A 21003-nucleotide genomic window follows, 5' to 3' on the forward strand; every position below is an offset into this window, starting at 1 on the left:
GAAGAAATGTGGTTAATGAATTCATTTTTAAGGCACTTGTATGATGATATCACATGATCACTAAAGATTCGATACATATGTCCCATGAGTACTTAAGATACAAATATATATAACATGATACATGTACCATAATGTGTCTTATGATTATACTTAAGATACAGTAATATACCATTATGTTGATAGTTAACATTTTAAATACTTCTAGCTGTGACCATTGGCAGACACTTGTTCTAGATGGTTAAAGTATTTGCAAATGACATTGCTGTATAACAAAAATTAAAACTCTTTGTCCTGTACAGTCAATATTGAGAAATTTAGAAAATGGCTGTACTTTACCTTAAGATTTGAGGCACAATTACTATTTTAGGAATGTTAGCCAAGAGAAGTTTATTATTCTTTTGAATTCAATAGAATGGTGTTCTTTATCTTTACAGTGGTCACATTGACTTAACAATATTAGGTGCCATGCAAGTGTCAAAATATGGAGATCTTGCCAATTGGATGATACCGGTAAGTCCTATGCTTCTGTATGATGACGATGTTGATATAAAGTTAATTCATTATACCTGTGCCGAACAGAATGAAAAAATATGGCTAAGAAATGTACATGGGACAATGTATTCCCTTCGAGCCCCAAGCATTAAGTACTTTTACTGGCATTTTGACTTTAATAATAAAAACAAAACAAAGAAAACAATGCTCTGCAGTTTAAGGTGTAAAAGGTGGTAAAGAAATAGTTTAAAAGGTTAAAAAGCAGGTTTGTTAGTTCATAAATGATGTATTGTATTGTGAAAAATCTTTTAAACCCTACACAGAAGACAGACAGATTTTGTGCTTACATTTGGTATATAATTAAATACTGTAAATTGAGAAATGTTTGTGTGCATTTATTATTGGGATTTTTGAGTAATGGATGAAAATGGATGATTATATTAATGTTTGAAGAAATTGTTCCTATAAATAATGTTATCAAAGGTGAAATGGGAGTTTTTATTTATGCAAAACCTAATCCTTCACAATTTTCGCAATAATTAAAACATCTAAAATATTTCTGAATTCACAGTAATTAGTAATCACAAATCACATGAAAATTGTTATGTTTCACATTCTTTTGTAGAATTATTTGTGAATTTTATACATAAATGCCAGATGAGCATTATAGACACTTTCAAGCTTCTAATGTATTGAGACTGTCATTTAAAATTTTCAGGGTAAAATGGTAAAAGGAATGGGAGGAGCTATGGACCTTGTATCAAGTCATCAAACTAAAGTTATAGTCACTATGGAACATGCTGCTAAGGTAAGCAGTTTGTGTGTTTGTTTGTTGGTGTTTAATGCCACTTTCAGCTACTTTTGCTATATCATGGTGGCAAATTTTTATTGATGATGGAAACCAGAATAACCCCAGAGAAACACCAACCTTTGACAGTAAAACTGGAAATTCTTGTCAATTTAGATTTAGTTGAACACACCTTGCTATAAGCAGGGATGGAACTTGTAACTACATTTATGAGTGGTGACATTCTTGATTTGTGTATGTAGTTATAATTAGTATACAGTGATAAAAAGTACATAAATAACATTAATATAAGTATGTATATCATTTTAGAATTGTCTATGCATCTAATACATAACTCATTTGTAACAAAGTTTCTGTGTCATTTGCAACAATTAACACCAATTCTGAAACTATTTAAATTAAGTTTTCCATAGATAGTCTTTAAAAAAAGTATGTCTGGCAGATCCATTATTCATATTTTTCTGACCATTATGTGTATGGAAGCAGTTATGTTTTCTTCTTCAGAAAAAATGCACCATGTCATACTCAAGTTGGTATAAATGCACCTTGTTCAATTACTTTTTGGTAAAAGAAAACAACATCATCAATAGTATCATAGCCTAACATTTCAGCCCAGATGCGGTCATGGACAAAAGTAGTTATGGTTGATTTCTTTGTTTTTTGTTTTAAAATGGTTCAGTGTTAGTTGATAGAACTAAGAGAATAAATGTTATAATTGTTATTTCAGAATGGTGAACATAAGATTCTTGAAGACTGTAGTTTACCATTGACTGGTAAAAACTGTGTCAACACAATCATAACAGAGAAGGTCAGTTTGGATTTACTATATTTTTCTTAATTTTCTAATTTGATCATAAAAAGGTGTGAAACAATACATTTCATTTGCTTGTTATCCATTTTTATCAACTTTGTTTCCAATTTTAGATTTTTTGTGAAAGGAAACAACACCTTTGTAACTTTATAACTGAATGTATTTTCATTTGAAATTTATATCTTTTACCATAAGATTATTGAGTCTTTTCTTCTTTTACATACTAATATTTGGTTCTTACTGATATAAATGACAGAAAAATACAGTTTTGTACAAATGAAATAAAATATGCATATAAATACTATTTAGATTTTGTACAAACCAAACATTACAAGTAAGTAATTAATATATGTAAGTCCACATGATTGAAATATTAACAAATTGTGTTTTATACAAGTGGGGGGGGGGGTCCCTTCCTGTATAAAAGATACACAGGCATGCTGCTGCTATAGCATAAATAAGAAGTCATGATAGCTGGGAAATATTATAATTAGGTTGTGATTTTTTTTATGAAATATATGAATGGATAGGGATTTTCACGGAAATTAATATATGAATGGGGGGAGGGGGTGTTTTTTAAACCCCAATTGGACGTCTGTACCCAAATTTGATTGTTGAGACTCCCTCCCCCTCCCCCCTGTGGTTTTTCATTTTCTTTTTTTCCTTCATATTCAGTGGCATTCAGCTCTTTTATTTAACCACAAATCTTTCAAAATATGAGCAAATTCATACACTTTTCATCGTTTGATTGAGTAACTTTCTTTACTAATTTTTCAATTCCTAAAATATATGTATAATCTAGTTCCATGTTCAAGTGCCTGTTTCATGTGAGGAATCTTACCATTAATGCCTATCTTTTTGTTTTTTTATCATTTGTCATTTAGGGAATTTGGTATTGATGGCAGACGTTGATATTCTCTGTTTAAATTATTCTGAAATTTAGTTGTTTCTACTCAGGGCGATTTGGAAAGACATTTGATATATGGTAAAGTCACTTATTACATGTTCATTTAAGATTTCAAATATCTAATATGGGTAAGAGGGATAAAATTAATGTTGCTTTTCATAAAACAATGTAACAGTTTATGCAGAAAAACATTAATGTCTAATGTGTCACATCAGTGTGAAACTAGCTACGGGAACTTTTACATACAAGAATAAGCTCATTATTTTGAAACAGATTCCATGTTTTGAGGCTTGAAAATTTCTTTGTCCCTATTGGTTGAAAATGAAAGGAGAGTGCATAAAGTGCTGATGAAATTGAAAGAGCATCTAGGTTTTGTCTCACCTCGATGAAGTAAAAAAAGCAAGACTAAGCTATCCTGTTTCCCTTGTGGGCAGTGTCAACAATGTATTAGTTTGTGATTAGGTCAGTTTTATGGGGAATAACTTCTCGTAGGTCAATGATATTTGGTAAGCAGTAGTATAAGCAAATGCACATCTCATTTCCATGGAAATTATTTGGCCCTACCCCTCAGTTATGGTCTATTGATTTATAAAAGTTTGCTTAGTTTACATGTGTTAGTTTGTGATTAGGTCAGTTAATGGGTAACAACTAGTGGTAGTTTAAGGATATTTGGTATGCAGTTGTATTAGTATTGGCACATTTCATTTCCATGGAGATTATAAGGCCCCACCCTCTCAGTCATGGTTTATTGACTTTTAATGTTTTGCATAGTTTACATGTTAAAGTATTGCCAATTTAATTTCAACATTTCCTTTATACTTTCAAAATTACATGAAGGAGAGACATATCTCTGTCTGTCTGTCAACAGTTTATTTATTTATTTTTTTGCCTTTTGTGTTCACTACTAAATGATGTTTAGGCTGAAACGGTCATTTTGATCTTCACACCATCTGAAAAGTCTAACCAATAAATTATTTAGTCATGTTCAGACTATTCACTCTTCAGTATGTTGTACATGTAAATAACAACTACTAAACAGTCTTAATATTCACTGAACAGATCTTATTTGACGAAAAGCGAATTGTCTGAACAGTACTAAATTTACCACAGTGGATAAAATTAACCGATAGACTGAAAATGACTTACCGGTAATAATTTATTGTTCAGTCTTTTAAGAGCTATTCAGATCAAAATGACCGTTTCAGATCAAAACTGGTTTACTAGTGGTTACCATTAAATGTGCTGTAATTTTTAGGGTGTGTTTGATGTATCACCTGACCAAGGATTGATATTAATAGAAATAGCTGATGGTTTATCTGTTGAGGATATAAAACAGTGTACAGGATGTTCATTTCAGGTAAGTACCTATAAGTATGGACAGTCTTATATGGCAGTGGACGATGTTTCTGATAATATGTACAAGATGAACACTTTTGTAGCGTATAACTACAACTGGCCAAAGTTAAATTATTTAAATAAAAATAGTCTAGATCTGTTTGTGGCGTTGTTGATTTTTTTTTATTTTGTACATAAAATAAAATGTAAACTTGGTGTATTCTGTTAAAAGCGATTTAAATCAATCATGTTTCTTTCTAAAGATTGATCAGTTTATTAAGTGTCAACATACAAAATTAAAAGGTAGATTTATTTTAATTTTGAAATAACATCACAGATAAATATGTTTAAACATACATATACATGTGTCTTTGACAATGTAAGGCAATACTTTGAAATATTAAAAAGAAATATTTTGGAGAAAAATGTGAACTTGGGACGTTCCATTCATTAACATGAACTTTTTTGTGAATAAAATGGAATTTCTAAGGAAGTATAATTTAAAAGTAAAAAAATAATGGTTTTATTCAGACAGTGATTTTGACTGCAGAAAAAGTAATGTTGCATTTTAAATGCTATTTTGTTATTCACTACGTGCATGTGCACAGTTTTGGACATAACTAGCATGTTCTTAAAATAATTGTATATTATTATACTTTTAGGTTGCATCAGATTTAAAACCAATGGGACAGATTGATGATCCACATGCATAACATATGATATTGTTATCATTGTTTTGTTAGAGGTGCTACCTTAGAAGAATTCTTCATTATTAAGAAGTGCTATGTTGAAATAAAAACATATACAATACTATTATAAAGTGTGGAATGAAATGTTCATAATGGTTTAAATCATGGTAAATGGTCCTGTCTGCATTTTATATCATAGGAGTTTAACTAAACTAAAATTACAGTTTTCTGTGAACTGTATGTACTGTATATTATGCAGCTTTCATTGGAAAATAAGAAGTACACAATTTGGGTGTTTCCTTTTTAATGTGTTGTGGTTGACATGACGAGCATTTTAAAGCAGATGGATTTAACATTAAATGATGCTGAGCATTTTTTCATGTTTATGTTATTTGTATGGTGAGGGATAAGATACATTTTTAGCTCACTGGGGCCCAAAGGGCCCCATGTGAGCTTATGCCATCACTTGGCGTCCGTCGTCTGTCGTTGTCGTCGTCGTAAACTATTTAAAAAATCTTCTCCTCTGAAACTACTGGGCCAAATACCTTCAAACTTTAACTAAATGTTCCTTAGGGTATCTAGTTTATAAATTGTATCCGAAGTTTTGATCCATCGACAAACATGGCCACCATGGCTAAAAATAGAACATAGGGGTCAAATGCAGTTTTTGGCTTATATCTCAAAAACTAAAGCTTTTAGAGCAAATCTGACACGGGGTAAAATTATTCAATTGGTCAAGATCTATCAGTTCTGAAATTTTCAGACGAATCGAACAATCCATTGTTGGGTTGCTGCCACCGAATTGGTAGTTTTAACAAAATTTTGCAGTTTTTTTTGTTATTATTTTGAATATTATTATAGATATATATAAACTGTAAGCAGCAATAATGTTCAGCAAAGTAAGATCTACAAAAAAGTTCAAATGACCATAATTGTCAATTGACCCCTTAAGGAGTTATTGCCCTTTAAAGACAATTTTACACAATTTGTTCATCAAGTTTGCTAACATTTAAAAATCTTCTCTTCTGAAACTACTGGGCCAATTACCTTCAAACTTTAACTAAATGTTACTTAGGGTATCTTGTTTATAAATTGTATCCGAAGTTTGTATCCATTGACGAACATGGCCGCCATGGCTAAAAATAGAACATAAGGGTCAAATGCAGTTTTTGGCTTATATCTCAAAAACTAAATCTTTTAGAGCAAATGTGACATGGGGTAAAATTGTTAAATTGGTCAAGATCTGTCGGCCCTGAAATTATCAGACGAATCGAACAACTCATTGTTGGGTTGCTGCCACCGAATTGGTAGTTTTAACAAAATTTTGTAGTTTTTTGTTATTATTTTGAATATTATTATAGATATATATAAACTGTAAGCAGCAATAATGTTCAGCAAAGTAAGATCTACAAAAAAGTTAATATTACCAAAATTGTCAATTGACCCCTTAAGGAGTTATTGCCCTTTAAAGACAATTTTACACAATTTGTTCATCAAGTTTGCTAACATCTAAAAATCTTTTCCTCTGAAATACAGGTGAGCGATTCAGGCTCTTGAGAGCCACTTGTTAAGACATCAATTACTTTGTCATATTAGTGCTATGTTTTTGCTTTAATCTGCATATACATGTTCATGAATAGATCTTTTATATAAGGACTGTTCCATAAAAAACATGCATCGAACCCAGGGAAGTCACTTTAAAATCTCAACTATGGGTGGGTGTCAAGTACAGTGAAATTCTAAATTTACCTATACAGGTGTTTCCTTGTTTTTAAAAGTGCCTTCTCTTAGTACCATGTATGTTTAATTGGAACAGCTCTAGATTCTTTGAAGGAGGTTAGTGTGAGTAAATTTTTAATGATTGTAATTTTTAAGACTATGAGTGTGGAAAAGTACCATTTCGGCAGTGAATAGATTAGTCCATATTAGTCTTTATATTGTGAGGGAATTTTATTTTCTCCCTTGAACAAAAGGTATATTTATTTTCTCTCTTGAACAAAAAATATTTTTATATTCTCCCTTGAACAAAATAGATTCTATCACTGTTCAAAACATTTTATAATATGAATTCCAATCATTCCAAACCAAAAGCAGTCAACAATGTTGTTACATCATTGTATTTACAATGGGTTTGGGATGGTATTAATCCATACAGAATTCAAGAAAATGCTATTTATAAATTAACATTACCAAGAGTTTTTTTATTTTGTTCTTCATTTAATAACAGACTTTATTTTTGCCTTTTTTTGAATTGATAAAAAAATAATTTTGCTTGATTAAAATCCAACATTTCCATTTTGTAAGATATGAATTGTTAAAAGTCTTTGAATTCAAATGAAAATTTTAATAGGACTTCTTTGATAGAGTATGCCCTTTTATTTTTTTTGCAAAGAACTAAGGATACATGTATTCATAAACTATGCGATATTTAGTGTAACACCTACCTCTTTTGGGCATTGTATGATTTAATATATACATTTTATATGTCTAATTTCAAACATAAGTAACTGAAAGGATTTGTTGTATCTTTATGTTTTAACATGATCCATCAGTAAGCATGGAAAAAATATCATATTTTAAGTTTTTTCCATCGTGGTTTATCATTGATGATGTATTGGAAGACTAAGATTTGATCTGATCTGATATTGGAGATATTCATTCAACAGTCAAATTCCCACAGTCCATTCCAGGAAATTATTTTCAATCTATATACTACATAAAAACCACCAATAATTCATACCTTTGCCAAATCATGCAACAATGAATACTAAATCTGTACTTTTGAACTAGTCATTTTATTTCAGATATGTTTAACTAGAAAATATAAACCTCATTATAATCAGAAATGCATTTATTCATGTAAAAAAAAGAGGATTTTCTCGCTGTGTTGAAGACCCATTGGTGGCCTTGGGCTGTTTTCTGCTCTTTGGTTGGGTTGTCGTCTCTTTGACACATTCCCCATTTCCATTCTCAATTTTACTATGAAAGTTCTGCTTATAAAGATTTTGTCTACACTATAAAGCATGTAGTACATTTTGTAAATAATGAATTTAAGTGGAGTTTAAAAAATCATGTTGACAAATTTTTTAGCATAAAATAATCAGCTGAAAATGTAAAAAAACTGTGATATTGATATCTGATGATGACAGCTAATAAAAGGTGTCTTTGTTTTATTTTTAGTTATTTATGGAATGTTTTCATTGCCTTTATACCATTGTACCTAAAATTATATTTTAAAGATTTTTTAGGTTAATCCTTTAAATGTGTAAATGCATAAACCAACCATTCTGAGACACAATTTACCCTTTAAAATAACCTGATCTATGATACCAAAGTTAATTATTTGGTAAGACAGATGCGCATTTCATCACATCAGATTCATCAGTGGTGTTTGAATCAAAACATGTAAAAGGTCAAATCAAAAGACTGTATTTGATAAAAGATGTTAGTATTGGCCATAAGTTTTAGTATGAAAAACAGAGGTGTTGGGTATATTTTAATCAGACAACAACCCAACAATATAAAAACCAAAAAAAATTAAAAGGTCAGCATTCAATATTCAACAAAAGACAAGTGTCTAGAGTTTAGAAAAGTTATCAATTTATTTATGAGTTTTTATAAGCCCTGCATTATAATTTTTACAATATGACAATTTTCTTTGGCCCTAGCTTATAAATATAAGAGATAGACAGTTTTCTTTGGCCTTAACTAATCTGTGTAACAGTTGGACAGTTACCTTTTGCACTACATCATCTATGTAACAGGATCTATAGTTTTCTTTGGTCAACCTAATCTATGTTACTGTAGACAGTTTGTTTTGGCCCTAGTTAATAAAAAAGAATACTTTATAGATTTCATACAATCCTATGCCTTTTTCTGGATTAACCTTCACCTTACACCTAATCTATGTAATATGTGAATAGATTTTAGTTGAACCTATCAATTAATGTAACAGTTAGATATTTTTTTGGCCTTCATAATTTATTTAACAATTGAATATTTTTCGTATACCCTTCATAATCTATATAACAGGTTGATAGTTTTCTTTGGCCTTACGCAAACAATGTTACAGGTGGATCGTTTTATATATGTAACAAAACATATTACTTTACCTTACCTAATCTACGGACACATTATGTTGCCTTACCTAATCTACGGAACAGGACATGTTATTTTGCCTTACTTAATCTATTAAACAGATTTTATTTGGTCCAACCTTTTCTTTATAACACAATTTTCTATGCTTTGTAGCATGTATACAATTTTCTTTGTTTTTTTTCCTTTGATCACATGCAGAGCAGGATCTGTTAACCCTTCTGGAGCACCTGAGATCACCACTGGTTTTGGTGGAGTGTTTAGTTGTCTTTGTTAGTTTAAAACAGCTGTTTGCTTTTTCTTCGACTTATGAGTTTGTATGTCCCTTTTTAGCTCACCGGGCCCAAAGGGCCCCATGTGAGCTTATGCCATCACTTGGCGTCCGTCGTCGTCCGTCGTCTGTCGTCGTCTGTTGTCGTCTGTCGTCGTCGTAAACTATTTCAAAAATCTTCTTCTCTGAAACTACTGGGCCAAATACCTTCAAACTTTAACTAAATGTTCCTTAGGGTATCTAGTTTATAAATTGTATCCGAAGTTTTGTTCCATCGACAAACATGGCCGCCATGGCTAAAAATAGAACATAGGGGTCAAATGCATTTTTGGCTTATATCTCCAAAACTAAAGCTTTAAGAGCAAATCTGACATGGGCAAAAATGTTCAATTGGTCAAGATCTATCATCCCTGAAATTTTCAGACAAATCGAACAACCCATTGTTGGGTTGCTTCCACTAAATTGGTAGTTTTGAGGAAATTTTGCAGTTTTTTGTTATTATCTTGAATATTATTATAGATAGATATAAACTGTAAACAGCAATAATGTTCAGCAAAGTAAGATCTACAGAAAAGTTAAATGACCAAATTTGTCAATTGACCCCTTAACGAGTTATTGACCTTTAAAGACAATTTTACGCAATGTGTTCATCAAGTTTGCTAACATTTAAAAATCTTCTCTTCTGAAACTATTGTGCTTAATACTTCTTAACTTTGAATGAATGTTCCTTTAGGAGTCTAGTTTATGAATTGTATCCGAAATTTTGATCCATCAACAAACATGGCCGCTATGGCTAAAAATAGAAGATAGGGGTGAAATGCAGTTTTTGGCTTATATCTCAGAAACTAAAGCATTTAGAGCAAATCTGACATGGGGTAAACATTTTCAAAAGGTCAAGATCTAGCAGCCTTGAAATTTTCAGACACACTGAACAACCCATTGTTGGGTTGCTGCCACTAAATTGGTTGTTTTAAGGAAATTTTGCAGTTTTTGGTTATTATCTTGAATATTATTGAAGATAAAGATAAACTGTAAACAGCAAAAATGTTCAGCAAAGTAAGATCTACAAAAAAGTTTAATATGACAAAAATTGTCAACTGACCCCTTAAGGAGTTATTGCCCTTTAAGGGCAATTTTACACAAGTTGTTTTATGTTTTTTAACTTTAAAAATCTTCTCAAATGAATCTAGTATAAATTTTGTATTTCATTTCCTTGTATGTCAAGAAACATAGACACTATGGCTAAAATGGAACATATGGGTAAAAAGCAAAAATAATCATTGATGAAAGATTTAAGCAAAAAAAAAAACAGGTGAGCGATTCAGGCTCTTGAGAGCCTCCTGTTTATCTTCTGTCGTTTTCTTTGTAATAGGGACAACATTTGATGTGTCATTACATAATCTATGTACCATGGACACTTTTTTTGCCGAACATTATCTTTGCTACATATAGACAGTTTTCATTTGTCCTACCTAATCTTTGATACAGGAGTACAGTTTTTTGCCTTACCCTATCAATGCAACAGGTTAAATTTATTTTCTTCCTACCTAGTCTTTGTTAAAGGTAGGCACTTATTTTGGCCCTGGCAAATCTTTACAGGTAGACCGTTTTCCTTTTGACCTACTTAAACTGTGCAACAGCAAGACCATTTTATTTTGCCCCACCTCAACAAACGATGACACACAAAGACACTATCTTTCGCCTTTCCTAATCTGTGTTACAGATAACCAGTTTTCTTTGCCCATGCATAATCTATGTAACTGATAGACAGTGAGTTTTCTTTTGTCTATTTTATCTTTGTTACAAGAAGACAATTTATTAGGCCCTACATAATCTATGTTACAGATAGCCAGTTTTCTCTGTCCTTACTTAATCAAAGTTGACAATTTTAAAATGTGGGTCTTTTTTATGGACAACACTTTTGTTGAATTTCAGTGGATTGATATTTCAGCAGACATTCCGTATTCCAATGGGTACTGATTGTGCAACTCTACTGACTGAACAGTTTTGTACTCAAATGAAGCAGATTTCATAAAGAACCTTCTCAAAGACTAAAAAAATCATCTTGCACTTTCAGATATTGATGTTCTGTCACTTAACAACCCACATTTTAATGACCGATTACATCTTATATATCCTAGTGAACTTGAGATTAAGGATTCTAAAGTAGGAGGTCGGCTTGATATCCTGATCTTTTCGTGGATAATGACACAGATTGGCGACTTCAAATTAGTATCTATGACAAACGTGATGGTTTCAACTTTCCAATTGTTAATTTCCCATTACTCTCAGCAGTAACATAACCCTCCGGCCCATTGTATGGCGTTTTCATATATCAGTAAACGTTACGTTTGTGCATGTTCACACTATTCCGACTTCATCAACAGGGATGTGATCCTAACATAAGAGAACGCTCCAACAGAGGTACGAACGAGGAAGAACGACTAAAATCGGTACTGCATAATTTCTACGGCCACAATTACGAAATAGCTAACTGATACTCTGTGTCGAGGTCTTAACTTACCAGCGACATCTTTTGCAGTCTTAGATCTTTAGATACCAGCATAGTTATCCTATCTGTAATTTTACCGATTGTGACCTACTTGCGATTTGGAAATTTTGACTGGATGAGAAATTGCATGGCAGGTGATGCATACATATCAGGAGACGCTAACTCTGTCTATGCACCCGGTCTCGCTCATTTGGAGTTGATGCTATTCTCTCAGTTTTAATTTATTACCTTGATTTATCTCCTAATCAATTTACAAGATTTGAACATCGGTAAACTACCTTGACTTTATAACAGTCAGACAGTTTACTTTAGCCCTACCTAACCTATGTAAAAGGTAGACAGACAGTTTCTGCCTATGATCATACCTAAGGTATATAAATATATGTCTGAGGTAGACAGTTTTCGTTAACCCTTCTTAATCCATGTAACAAAATACTTTCGTATCGAAAGAATTAAAATTATTTGCGCTTATTTTTAGAATGACAATGAAACGGTTACAACATAACAATGACTTTGTCAGATGACCGAGTTTTTAATGAAATTGCTACAAAGATCAGCCAAGTTTAAATTCTTCACTGTTTTATCAAAATTACATATGATAGAAGTATGATTTGTTCCTGGAAAGATCACGTGATCAGACATCCCTTCATTTAACTGGTTACTTTGCCTGTTGAAATCAACTGCTCCATCTTTAATGAGATTGATGTCTCTCTCTGCTGTCACAATCAAGAATGGCGGTATGTATTCGGTATTCTCTATCAAACTTTGAGATGGACATCGTTTCAACCATCCATCTGGTTTATTTCCAAAAGTTGGATGGAGGTAGAGTGGTCTTGTAAACGTTGTATTCATGAGACTGATCTGTAGAACTGCTGAAATAGTGATAACTCCCTTCAAAAATAACAATCATCTGATATTAGTGGTTAACCGAGTTTTGTTTTTGATAAATCAACTGCAAGATTGACGAAGTTTAAAAAATAGAGATTCTATGACCATAATTATCCCGACATCAATGTTGTGTTTAGGGAATGATCCTAATTGTGTGTTCATTTAAAGAATATCCAAAGCCCAGGCTTATACCTATACCTTTTTTAAATCAAAGCCAGAACTAGCATATTTTCAGTGGACACAAAACATAAGGTAAGATAAATTTTTATTTATCTTCCAATTGCACAGGAGTTCTTTATCTGTGTTTGGCTTCTCTCCTGTGTTAATACATTATTCTTTATGTTTGATACTTTTAAGTTATTTTCGATCATCACTGCTGAGAAATCTTTTTTTGTAAGCACATCTATAACTGCTGGTGGGCCAATGTAACTAGAAGCTGACTAAAACTTTCCACAGGTATAAGAAAACTGAATAATTGATGCTATTACTATGTAAAAATAAAAACACTGATTAAAATAAAGTTCTCTAAAACTGACAACATGATGCTTGATTTTTTTATATGAAAATTTATTTTTTTAGGTGTAAATGATTTGTTTTTCAGCTGCAGACGATTGCCATGCATATGGAAAGCAATTGTGTTCCTCTTCTTGTCGACTTTCTTTTTTAGTAATATATATGTCATACAGGAGATTCTCAAAAAGATTGAAAAGAAGCTTCTTAAACTACAATTTCGCTATATAGATGATGTCCTCTCAATGAATAACACAATTTGGGGACTATGTTGATTCATCTATCCAATTCAATTTGAAATATATGTATACCACAGATGCACTTGAGTATGTTCCATATCTTTACTAACATTTCGAAACTGCCAATGAGAGCCGGAAGAAAATGAAACTCTACGACAAATGAGATGATTTTAAGTTCCCTAATGTGAATTATCGATATCTTTGTGTGTAGCTACATTCCAGCAGCGCCGGCATATGGAGTATATCTCTCTCATTTGATACGACATCCAAAGGCATTAGTTTCATGCATGGCTTCATATGTTGCGGATTGCTGCTAACAAGACAGCTATGGAACCAAAGGTTCCAAATAGTGACACCATAATAATTCAGTTGACCGTTATGGAATTTTTTTTTCACAGATGACCATGTTCTTCAACTCGTAGTTACAATTCTGTCCTCTTTTCTTCGATTCTGACATCACTGGATACGGCTTATCACCGGATTTGTACTTGTTTTGAGGAACACGACGTGTGCTACTAATGGACCAGGAACTGATTACCTTTCCGGAGCACCCAAAATCACCCTAGCTTTTGGTGGATTTCATGTTCAATTGTTAGTATGTAGTAATTGTGGACTGTTGTTTATCTTATGTTACTTTTTTAGCAAGGTTATTGTGTTTTCTTCAACGTAATTTGTATGTTCCACCCTTTTGGAATTGTCCCCTTCTAGTTTGACCCTCAATGTCAATTTCTGTATGTTATTCAAGCTATGAAGCATATTTAAATGTGTCTGTTGTATTCTTTAGTTTAATTTTAATCATCATAGTCACCGAACTTATAATTATTCAGTGACTGGACATCATCTATATATCTGAACAAGGGGTTAAAGGTTATTTCCAACTTCTATTAAATTCTCAAGAAGTTCCTGCATAGAGACTACATCAAAAGAAATGAAATCGGAACAAGTCGGTAGGAAGTCGATCATAGTTGATTTCTATAGGAATGTAGATTAGTTTTTGAAAAACACGTCCTCCAGACGTAAAACGTAAGTTGTCAATGAAAATATCAAAGATCTTGAGGATGTCAGTTTCACAGGACTTGCTGTTTGAATCAGACAGATATTTTCGTATGATTTAACCCTTCCTTTAAGATATTTGTATATGCATTTGAGAGGGTTGTGTTGCTCAGTCTTTTGATTAGTTACCTGTGTATTTTTTGTGGAAAGTGTTTTGTTATTGTTTTGTTTTCTTATGCTGATGTCTTTTACGACTTGCTTTTTTATTTCCTCTAGTATCTTCTCATTTAAATATAATGAGAAATATGTAGCTAAAGCTATTGCTTATTTCCAGGAGTAGGTTTTTTGGTCGCGTGAACATCCAATCTGTATCCTATATTAAAAAAATAGTTGTTTTGGGGATATCACCCACTAAATTCATTACCGTTAGCAGTATCAAAAATGCTTAATCCTAAATACCTTGATGTCAGCTTTTGAAATGCCCTGCTTTATAAAGTTATAGTCATGGAGAGCCGCAATAGAGCATAGATGACCTCCGGCAGAATGACCCATCAGGAACATGTCTGTAGGGTTAAATTTTCTCGTCTGATTACCAATGTTCTGAATTTTCTTTATACATTTAACCACAGCTTCAACTTGTTGATCAAGATTAAGGTGCTGAACTTGAAGATTCGTGTTTAATAAAATAACTTGACCAATTAAGAATGTAACTACAGTCGCAAAATTGAGAAAATACTCTTTTTGCCCTGATAACGTAAAAACTATTAACACTGTCCAAATAAGAACAACTTGGAACCGGGATAGTTTATGATATCTATATTGGACGCTAATAATTGTCAATATAAACATATTCGTTACAAATGTAACCGCTAAAACTATAGTACTTGGTTGTATCGGTCCAGCGACGAATTTCCATGATAAAATACTTCCAATGGGCCATACAATAGCAGCCAAGATTCCGAATAAAGCGACTAATACTGCTAAAGAAGAAATGTATGAAGTAGTTAGTTCAAACAGTAACCAAGCTGTTGACAATTTAGTCAATGGATAAGACATAACAGCACAGGCAATTCCTCGACGTGCTAAAGCCTTTCCAACATTTCCATATAGTCCAAAGATGCCATAAATAATGGCAGCCAGTAAGTTTATATCACGACTCAGATAATACTTCCATGCAGCTTTGTCACCACGTCTCCATCCACCTCCATGAACAAACAGCACCACAGGAACCTCTTGATGTTCTCCGCTGATTTCTGGGGTATATAGGTCAACTACAGATTTTCTTTCATCATTGAAATGACAGTCCCGTCTTTCCTTATCATATAGAATATCGTACTCCACTGAATAATCACATACACTAACGTCCATTGCTTTACATACTATAGTAAATAAACTATATGAACTATTTAAAAATCTGTCAAAAAAAGAATGTATCAGGTAAACATGAAGACACGTGGTTATAAGTGTATATATTATTATGCCACGGGACAGTCCAGAATGACACATGTGACGTATCATTAAACAAATAAAAGTCACAGTTTTCTATGATCTAGAAAACATTTCTAGAGCAGAGGTTAAAATTTAGATCAAAGATAATTTTATTTATATCTAATTTATTGATTGAGCAAAAAATCTCGTATTTGAAATTTATAAAGAATTTTATTTTATGCAAAAAGTAGCTATCTATTTTTAAAATATGAACCCTTCAATCTTCTTACAATTTTGTTGTTTTCCCAATATATATCCGAAACCAGTCATATAAAATTTAGTCAGATTTATTTTTAGAAGGAAGTATAATATATATATATATATATAGCTTCTGAAATAATAACAACATGGAAGATATTACCGATGAGTATGTTGTAAACGATTTCCATAAACATCAAATACAACAGGCGATGGACGAACTGCATCGTATAAAAGTAACTGGAAGCATGAAGTTTTGCCAAGCAAGGAAAGCCATATTTAAACAGAAAGAATCGTTTAAGAGAAAGATAGACGAATACGTAGATGAACTTACCAATGTTTTAAATGTCAAATGGACAAATTTCCAAGCTGAATTGTCTGAAAAGATGGAGAAGCTCAGAGACGATAGTAAACATAATTGTAAAGAAGGAGCAGCATTCTTTCAACAACATGAGGAACTAAATTCATCTTTGAACGAACTAGAAAAATTAAATCTGGATCATATTTGTGTTCCGAAGTTTACCCCTGGTAAGGAAAACAAAGACAATTTTGGAATCATAGAAGACAAGTATATTCATTACGAAGATAAATATAGAACTAAATTTAAAATACGAAGGCATTACAACACAGGCCTGTCATATATTAACTACATAGGTGTGTGCTCTGACAACTCACTATGGCTTTGCGATACCGTTGATCCAACTGGCATACATAGAATAGAATTTGAAGGAAGTGACCGTAAAAGCGTTACTAGATTTTATACAAATGAATTCAAAATAAATGGTATAGCTGTTTTGCCAACGGACGATCTCCTGGTTGCAACTGCTGGTTCCGTTATCAAACGAGTAGATTATGAAACTGGAGAAGTGTCAGACACAAACTACAATGTTAGCCCGTTACAATCAAGAGCAGTTCATATTACGCCTATTGGACATGTACTTGTGGCAGCAATGACGTATGGGACAGCCTTCAAGTTCCCTGTTTCTGGACATCGGGTCGTATATGTATTTGACAAGCAAGGAGAAAAACTTACCATGTACAAGTATGACAAGTTCGGAGCTCCTTTATTCAAAATGCCGTACAGCCTTACCAGTACCAATAATGGAAATATTAGTATAGCGGATTTTTATGCAGACGGGGGAAAAGGAAGGGTAATAGTGATTAATGAAGCAGGAAGCGTTCTAAATATCTACTCAGGACACCCAGGTATTAGTAAAAAGGAATTGACACCAGTCGGTCTGACAACAACAGATATGGACACCATAATAGTTTCTGATATGAATAGTCATACTCTGCATATTTTAAATGATATTGGACAGTTATTGACTTACGTAAATACAATGGAAGCCAAATTCCCATATTGTACAACATTTAACACATATGGGAAATTGTACCTCGGATGTTCAGCACCCATAGGAAAGTCCGACAAAATCAAACTGTATGAAATAGAATTGTCTAGTTATAAACAGGGTAAAACGGAAAATAGACCTTCTGGTTTATCGGACGAAAACAAATTAGCCAGTATAAATGACCTTAGTATACTATCTAATTCATTTTTAGTTTAGATATACACATTAAAAGTCTTTATAATATTTTAATACAAAAAGTCTGCCATAGAAGAAAATGTGTTTTAGTGTAATTTTACAAGGGGGTAAACATTTGATAACCGTTATTAAAACACCTTTGTAAACATTCGATAACCGTTATTAAAAATATCTTTTGCTCAGTTAGAATCTGGTTTTGTTCTTGGTGGAAATAATGTTCATCAGAATAGTACGTCACAGTTTATTTTTCTGTTTTTTGATACTATATGTCGTCTGCAAATTACAAAAGCAAAACATTGATAAATAAAAGTGAAATTAAGGTCGCATGTTCGTTCAGAAACATTGAAGTCCAAACACTGTAAGATAAGGATTATTTTATTTACTGCCCTTATAGGATCGATGTAACCTTTAATAGGAGGAAAGCTTTGATGTAACTTCTTCAAAGAGCGTAGTACCTTTGTGAGTCAATACTAGACTAACTCATCCAGATCCGAGTTTTATTTTCTTTATGTGATAATAATGTTCGTTTATGGGATAAAAATTGGTATTCCGACAAACACTAATTGTTCCCTATTATCGCAGAGTAATTTCTTTACTGTTACAAATCGCAGTTTATGGCGATAATTCCCAACAAACCACCACTTGATAGATATTTCCAACAGTACCAGTAGCTATTTACAGTCGGTCAATGCAAAGAAGCAGAGATTATGAGGCCTGTATTTGACTTCATATACTTAGGAATTTTCATTTTACTGAACTAGTATACATTATTGTTTATAGGGGCCAGCTAAAGCCCGCCTCCGAGTAAGGAATTTTCTCGCAGCGTTGAAGACCCATTTGTGGCCTTTAGCTGTTTTCTGCTCTTCAGTCGGGTTGTTGTCTCTTTGACACATTCCCCGTTGCCATTCTCTATTTTAATATGTCAAACTAAACTCCGTGTATAGATAAGATCAATATCTGTCTCTGGATTGGTTCTTTTGTGTGATAATGATAGTATAAAGCAAGATTCCTGGTCGCTGATGATATCATACAAACAAAACTTCTCGTTCTCTAAGTAATGTGGAACCTAGTATGCAATAAACATGTACATATGAGTACATGAAGAGTAGAGACCGTACGCCTAAATATGTTTTTCTTAATCAATTTAAAATTGTATTAGTTGCAGCCTTTGTATCATTATTTTCATTGAAATTGATAAAATTATTAAACAACAAATATTCTTTTCACATTGTATTCATCAAAGATCTTTCGAAAACGATTTTCTTATTTGAATCGATTTTCTGCCAACTTATGTATAATTACTTTAGCGGATTATGTTTTTTGTAAAACGAAAACATCTTAAAACAATATATTATTTATCCTAAATCCATTAACTAAACTATGATTAAAATAATCAACTGCTTTTTTTTATTAAGCTGTGTTTAACATTCAAGATTTGAAAAGAAGTGTTAACATTCGATTAAAAAAATCCCCATTAAACACGTATGCCAGTAGGAGGCCACATTCGATTTGAAAACGGCCAAGATAAGAAAAAAAAAACATCAATGTAGGTAGATTGGATTTTAAATCAAATTAAGTGCAATTATATCATAGTTGATGTCGCCTATTTAACTCCAAAGAAAGTAGCGTGAAAGTACAAGAACAATCAAATGAGTATCAACTGTAAAAGAAATAACCTGTTAACAATTGTTTATAATTGTTTCTCATGGGTCAGCTTTGTATGGTGTGTGGTTTTATTTGAAAAATAATTAAATATCATGTCACAACCAAATTTTGATCTTCATTTGGATATGTGTCATAAATCTGTTCGATTTATCCAGTTAAATGAATTTCTATTGAGTGCAGGTCAAATCATAATGATGTCAACGTATTTTTGTTCCGCCTAACAGAAGTTTCCCTGGAAACTTTGGTTTAAACAATGCCATACTAACTGTTCCTGTTAGAACATATATTATATACCCTTTATTCCGTTATGAACAAATACTGTAATATTTGTTCCAGTGGAAATAATATTACATAATATTTCTTCCATTTGGAACTTCTATTCTAAAAGAACTTCTAATTTATGACAAAGATACTGAGTTTGCAATTACTTTATCGCAAACATATTTTCTGGTTGTTGCTTGTTTATGGTGTGGTTCAGATATGTGGGTAGAATACCAATGTATATAAAACTTAATTATATTGATATTTAACAGGTATGAGGTCTACTTCGAGGTGCTGTAGTTAACAGGTATGAAGTCTACTTCAAGGTGCTGTAGCTAACAGGTATGAAGTCTACTTCGAGGTGCTGTAGTTAACAGGTATGAAGTCTACTTCGTGGTGCTGTACATCCGATGATATTTATTTGAAGGTTGTAATATCAGCAATTTTTAGCGTACACTTCTAAGCTTGCTATCAGTAGCCGATCATTCTTTGGTCCAGTTTTACTTACTGTGCTTTTGTTGTCTTTTATACTGGTATTTTAATGAACTAGCTGGTATTTTTGTTTTGCTTTTTCTAAACTAGGCAGAGATCTATAACAAGAGTGCTAACGCTGAAATGTCTAGCCTGATTTACTAACCATGAATGATTTTATGTTGATAGCCTTCAAGATAAAGTTTTTCTACAAGTATCATATAAACTTATCAACGATCCATGACAATGTGGACAAGGTCAGAACAAGCCAGACAGATGTGTACACCTTACAATCATTCCATACACCAAATATAGTTGCCTATTGCTTATAGTATACACGAAACAGACAAAAAACATGAAAACTTAATATTGACAAATGAATATAAAAATGAGGTCAAGGGTATATTTTAAATGCCAGACACATTTGTTCACCTTACGATCATTCCACGCATCAAATGTAGTTGACCTATTGATTCTAGTATCTAAGAAACAAACTTAACTAGGAAAACTTAACATTGACCAATAAACCATGAAAAAGAGGTCAAAGTCAGATGATACATACATGCAAGACAGGCATGTACACCTTACAATCATTCCATGCACCAAATATATTTGACCATTTGCTTATAGTATCTGAGAAACGGACCTAATCACGTAACTTTAACCTTGATCACTGATCCCTGAAATGAGGTCGAGTGCATGTGAACCCTGTAAGACAGACATATAGACCTTATAAGGAACCCATGTACCAAATATAGTTATTTTATTACTCAAAATAAGAAATTCACATGATGAAAACTACACATTTTTAAGCAGTCGCTGAACC

General features: G+C 32.4%; 3 protein-coding genes across 4 annotated transcripts in view; 2 read left to right on the plus strand and 1 right to left on the minus strand.

Moving 5' to 3' along the window:
- The window catches only part of LOC127737996 (succinyl-CoA:3-ketoacid coenzyme A transferase 1, mitochondrial-like), a 35976-nt gene extending 27761 nt beyond the window's left edge, over positions 1-8215 (plus strand). The window contains exons 11-15 of the mRNA XM_052249020.1: positions 435-510; positions 1211-1300; positions 2028-2108; positions 4274-4375; positions 5016-8215. Coding sequence (XP_052104980.1) covers positions 435-510; positions 1211-1300; positions 2028-2108; positions 4274-4375; positions 5016-5066 — 400 coding nt within the window. The 3' untranslated portion in view covers positions 5067-8215. The remainder of the gene's footprint in view (positions 1-434; positions 511-1210; positions 1301-2027; positions 2109-4273; positions 4376-5015) is intronic.
- Positions 8216-12432: 4217 nt separating this feature from the next.
- Positions 12433-16323, minus strand: LOC127738214 (uncharacterized). 2 transcript variants are annotated; one of them, XM_052249497.1, is made up of 3 exons: positions 16269-16323; positions 15010-15964; positions 12433-12811 (listed from the first exon to the last, which is right to left on the minus strand). In XM_052249497.1, the coding sequence occupies exons 2-3, from the start codon at positions 15916-15918 to the stop codon at positions 12437-12439; spliced, it is 1284 nt and encodes a 427-aa protein (XP_052105457.1). In that variant the 5' UTR covers positions 15919-15964; positions 16269-16323; the 3' UTR covers positions 12433-12436. The 2 variants fall into 2 exon arrangements, with proteins under 2 accessions (XP_052105457.1, XP_052105385.1); XM_052249425.1 differs by lacking the exon at positions 16269-16323 and having other exon boundaries at positions 15010-16134.
- Position 16324: 1 nt separating this feature from the next.
- Positions 16325-17969, plus strand: LOC127738353 (uncharacterized). The gene has a single exon (XM_052249598.1). The coding sequence runs from the start codon at positions 16386-16388 to the stop codon at positions 17799-17801; it is 1416 nt and encodes a 471-aa protein (XP_052105558.1). The 5' UTR covers positions 16325-16385; the 3' UTR covers positions 17802-17969.
- The last annotated feature ends 3034 nt before the right edge of the window (positions 17970-21003 follow it).

This window comes from Mytilus californianus, unplaced genomic scaffold (genome assembly GCF_021869535.1).
Source record: "Mytilus californianus isolate M0D057914Y unplaced genomic scaffold, xbMytCali1.0.p SCAF_1, whole genome shotgun sequence".
Lineage (NCBI taxonomy): Eukaryota > Metazoa > Mollusca > Bivalvia > Mytilida > Mytilidae > Mytilus > Mytilus californianus.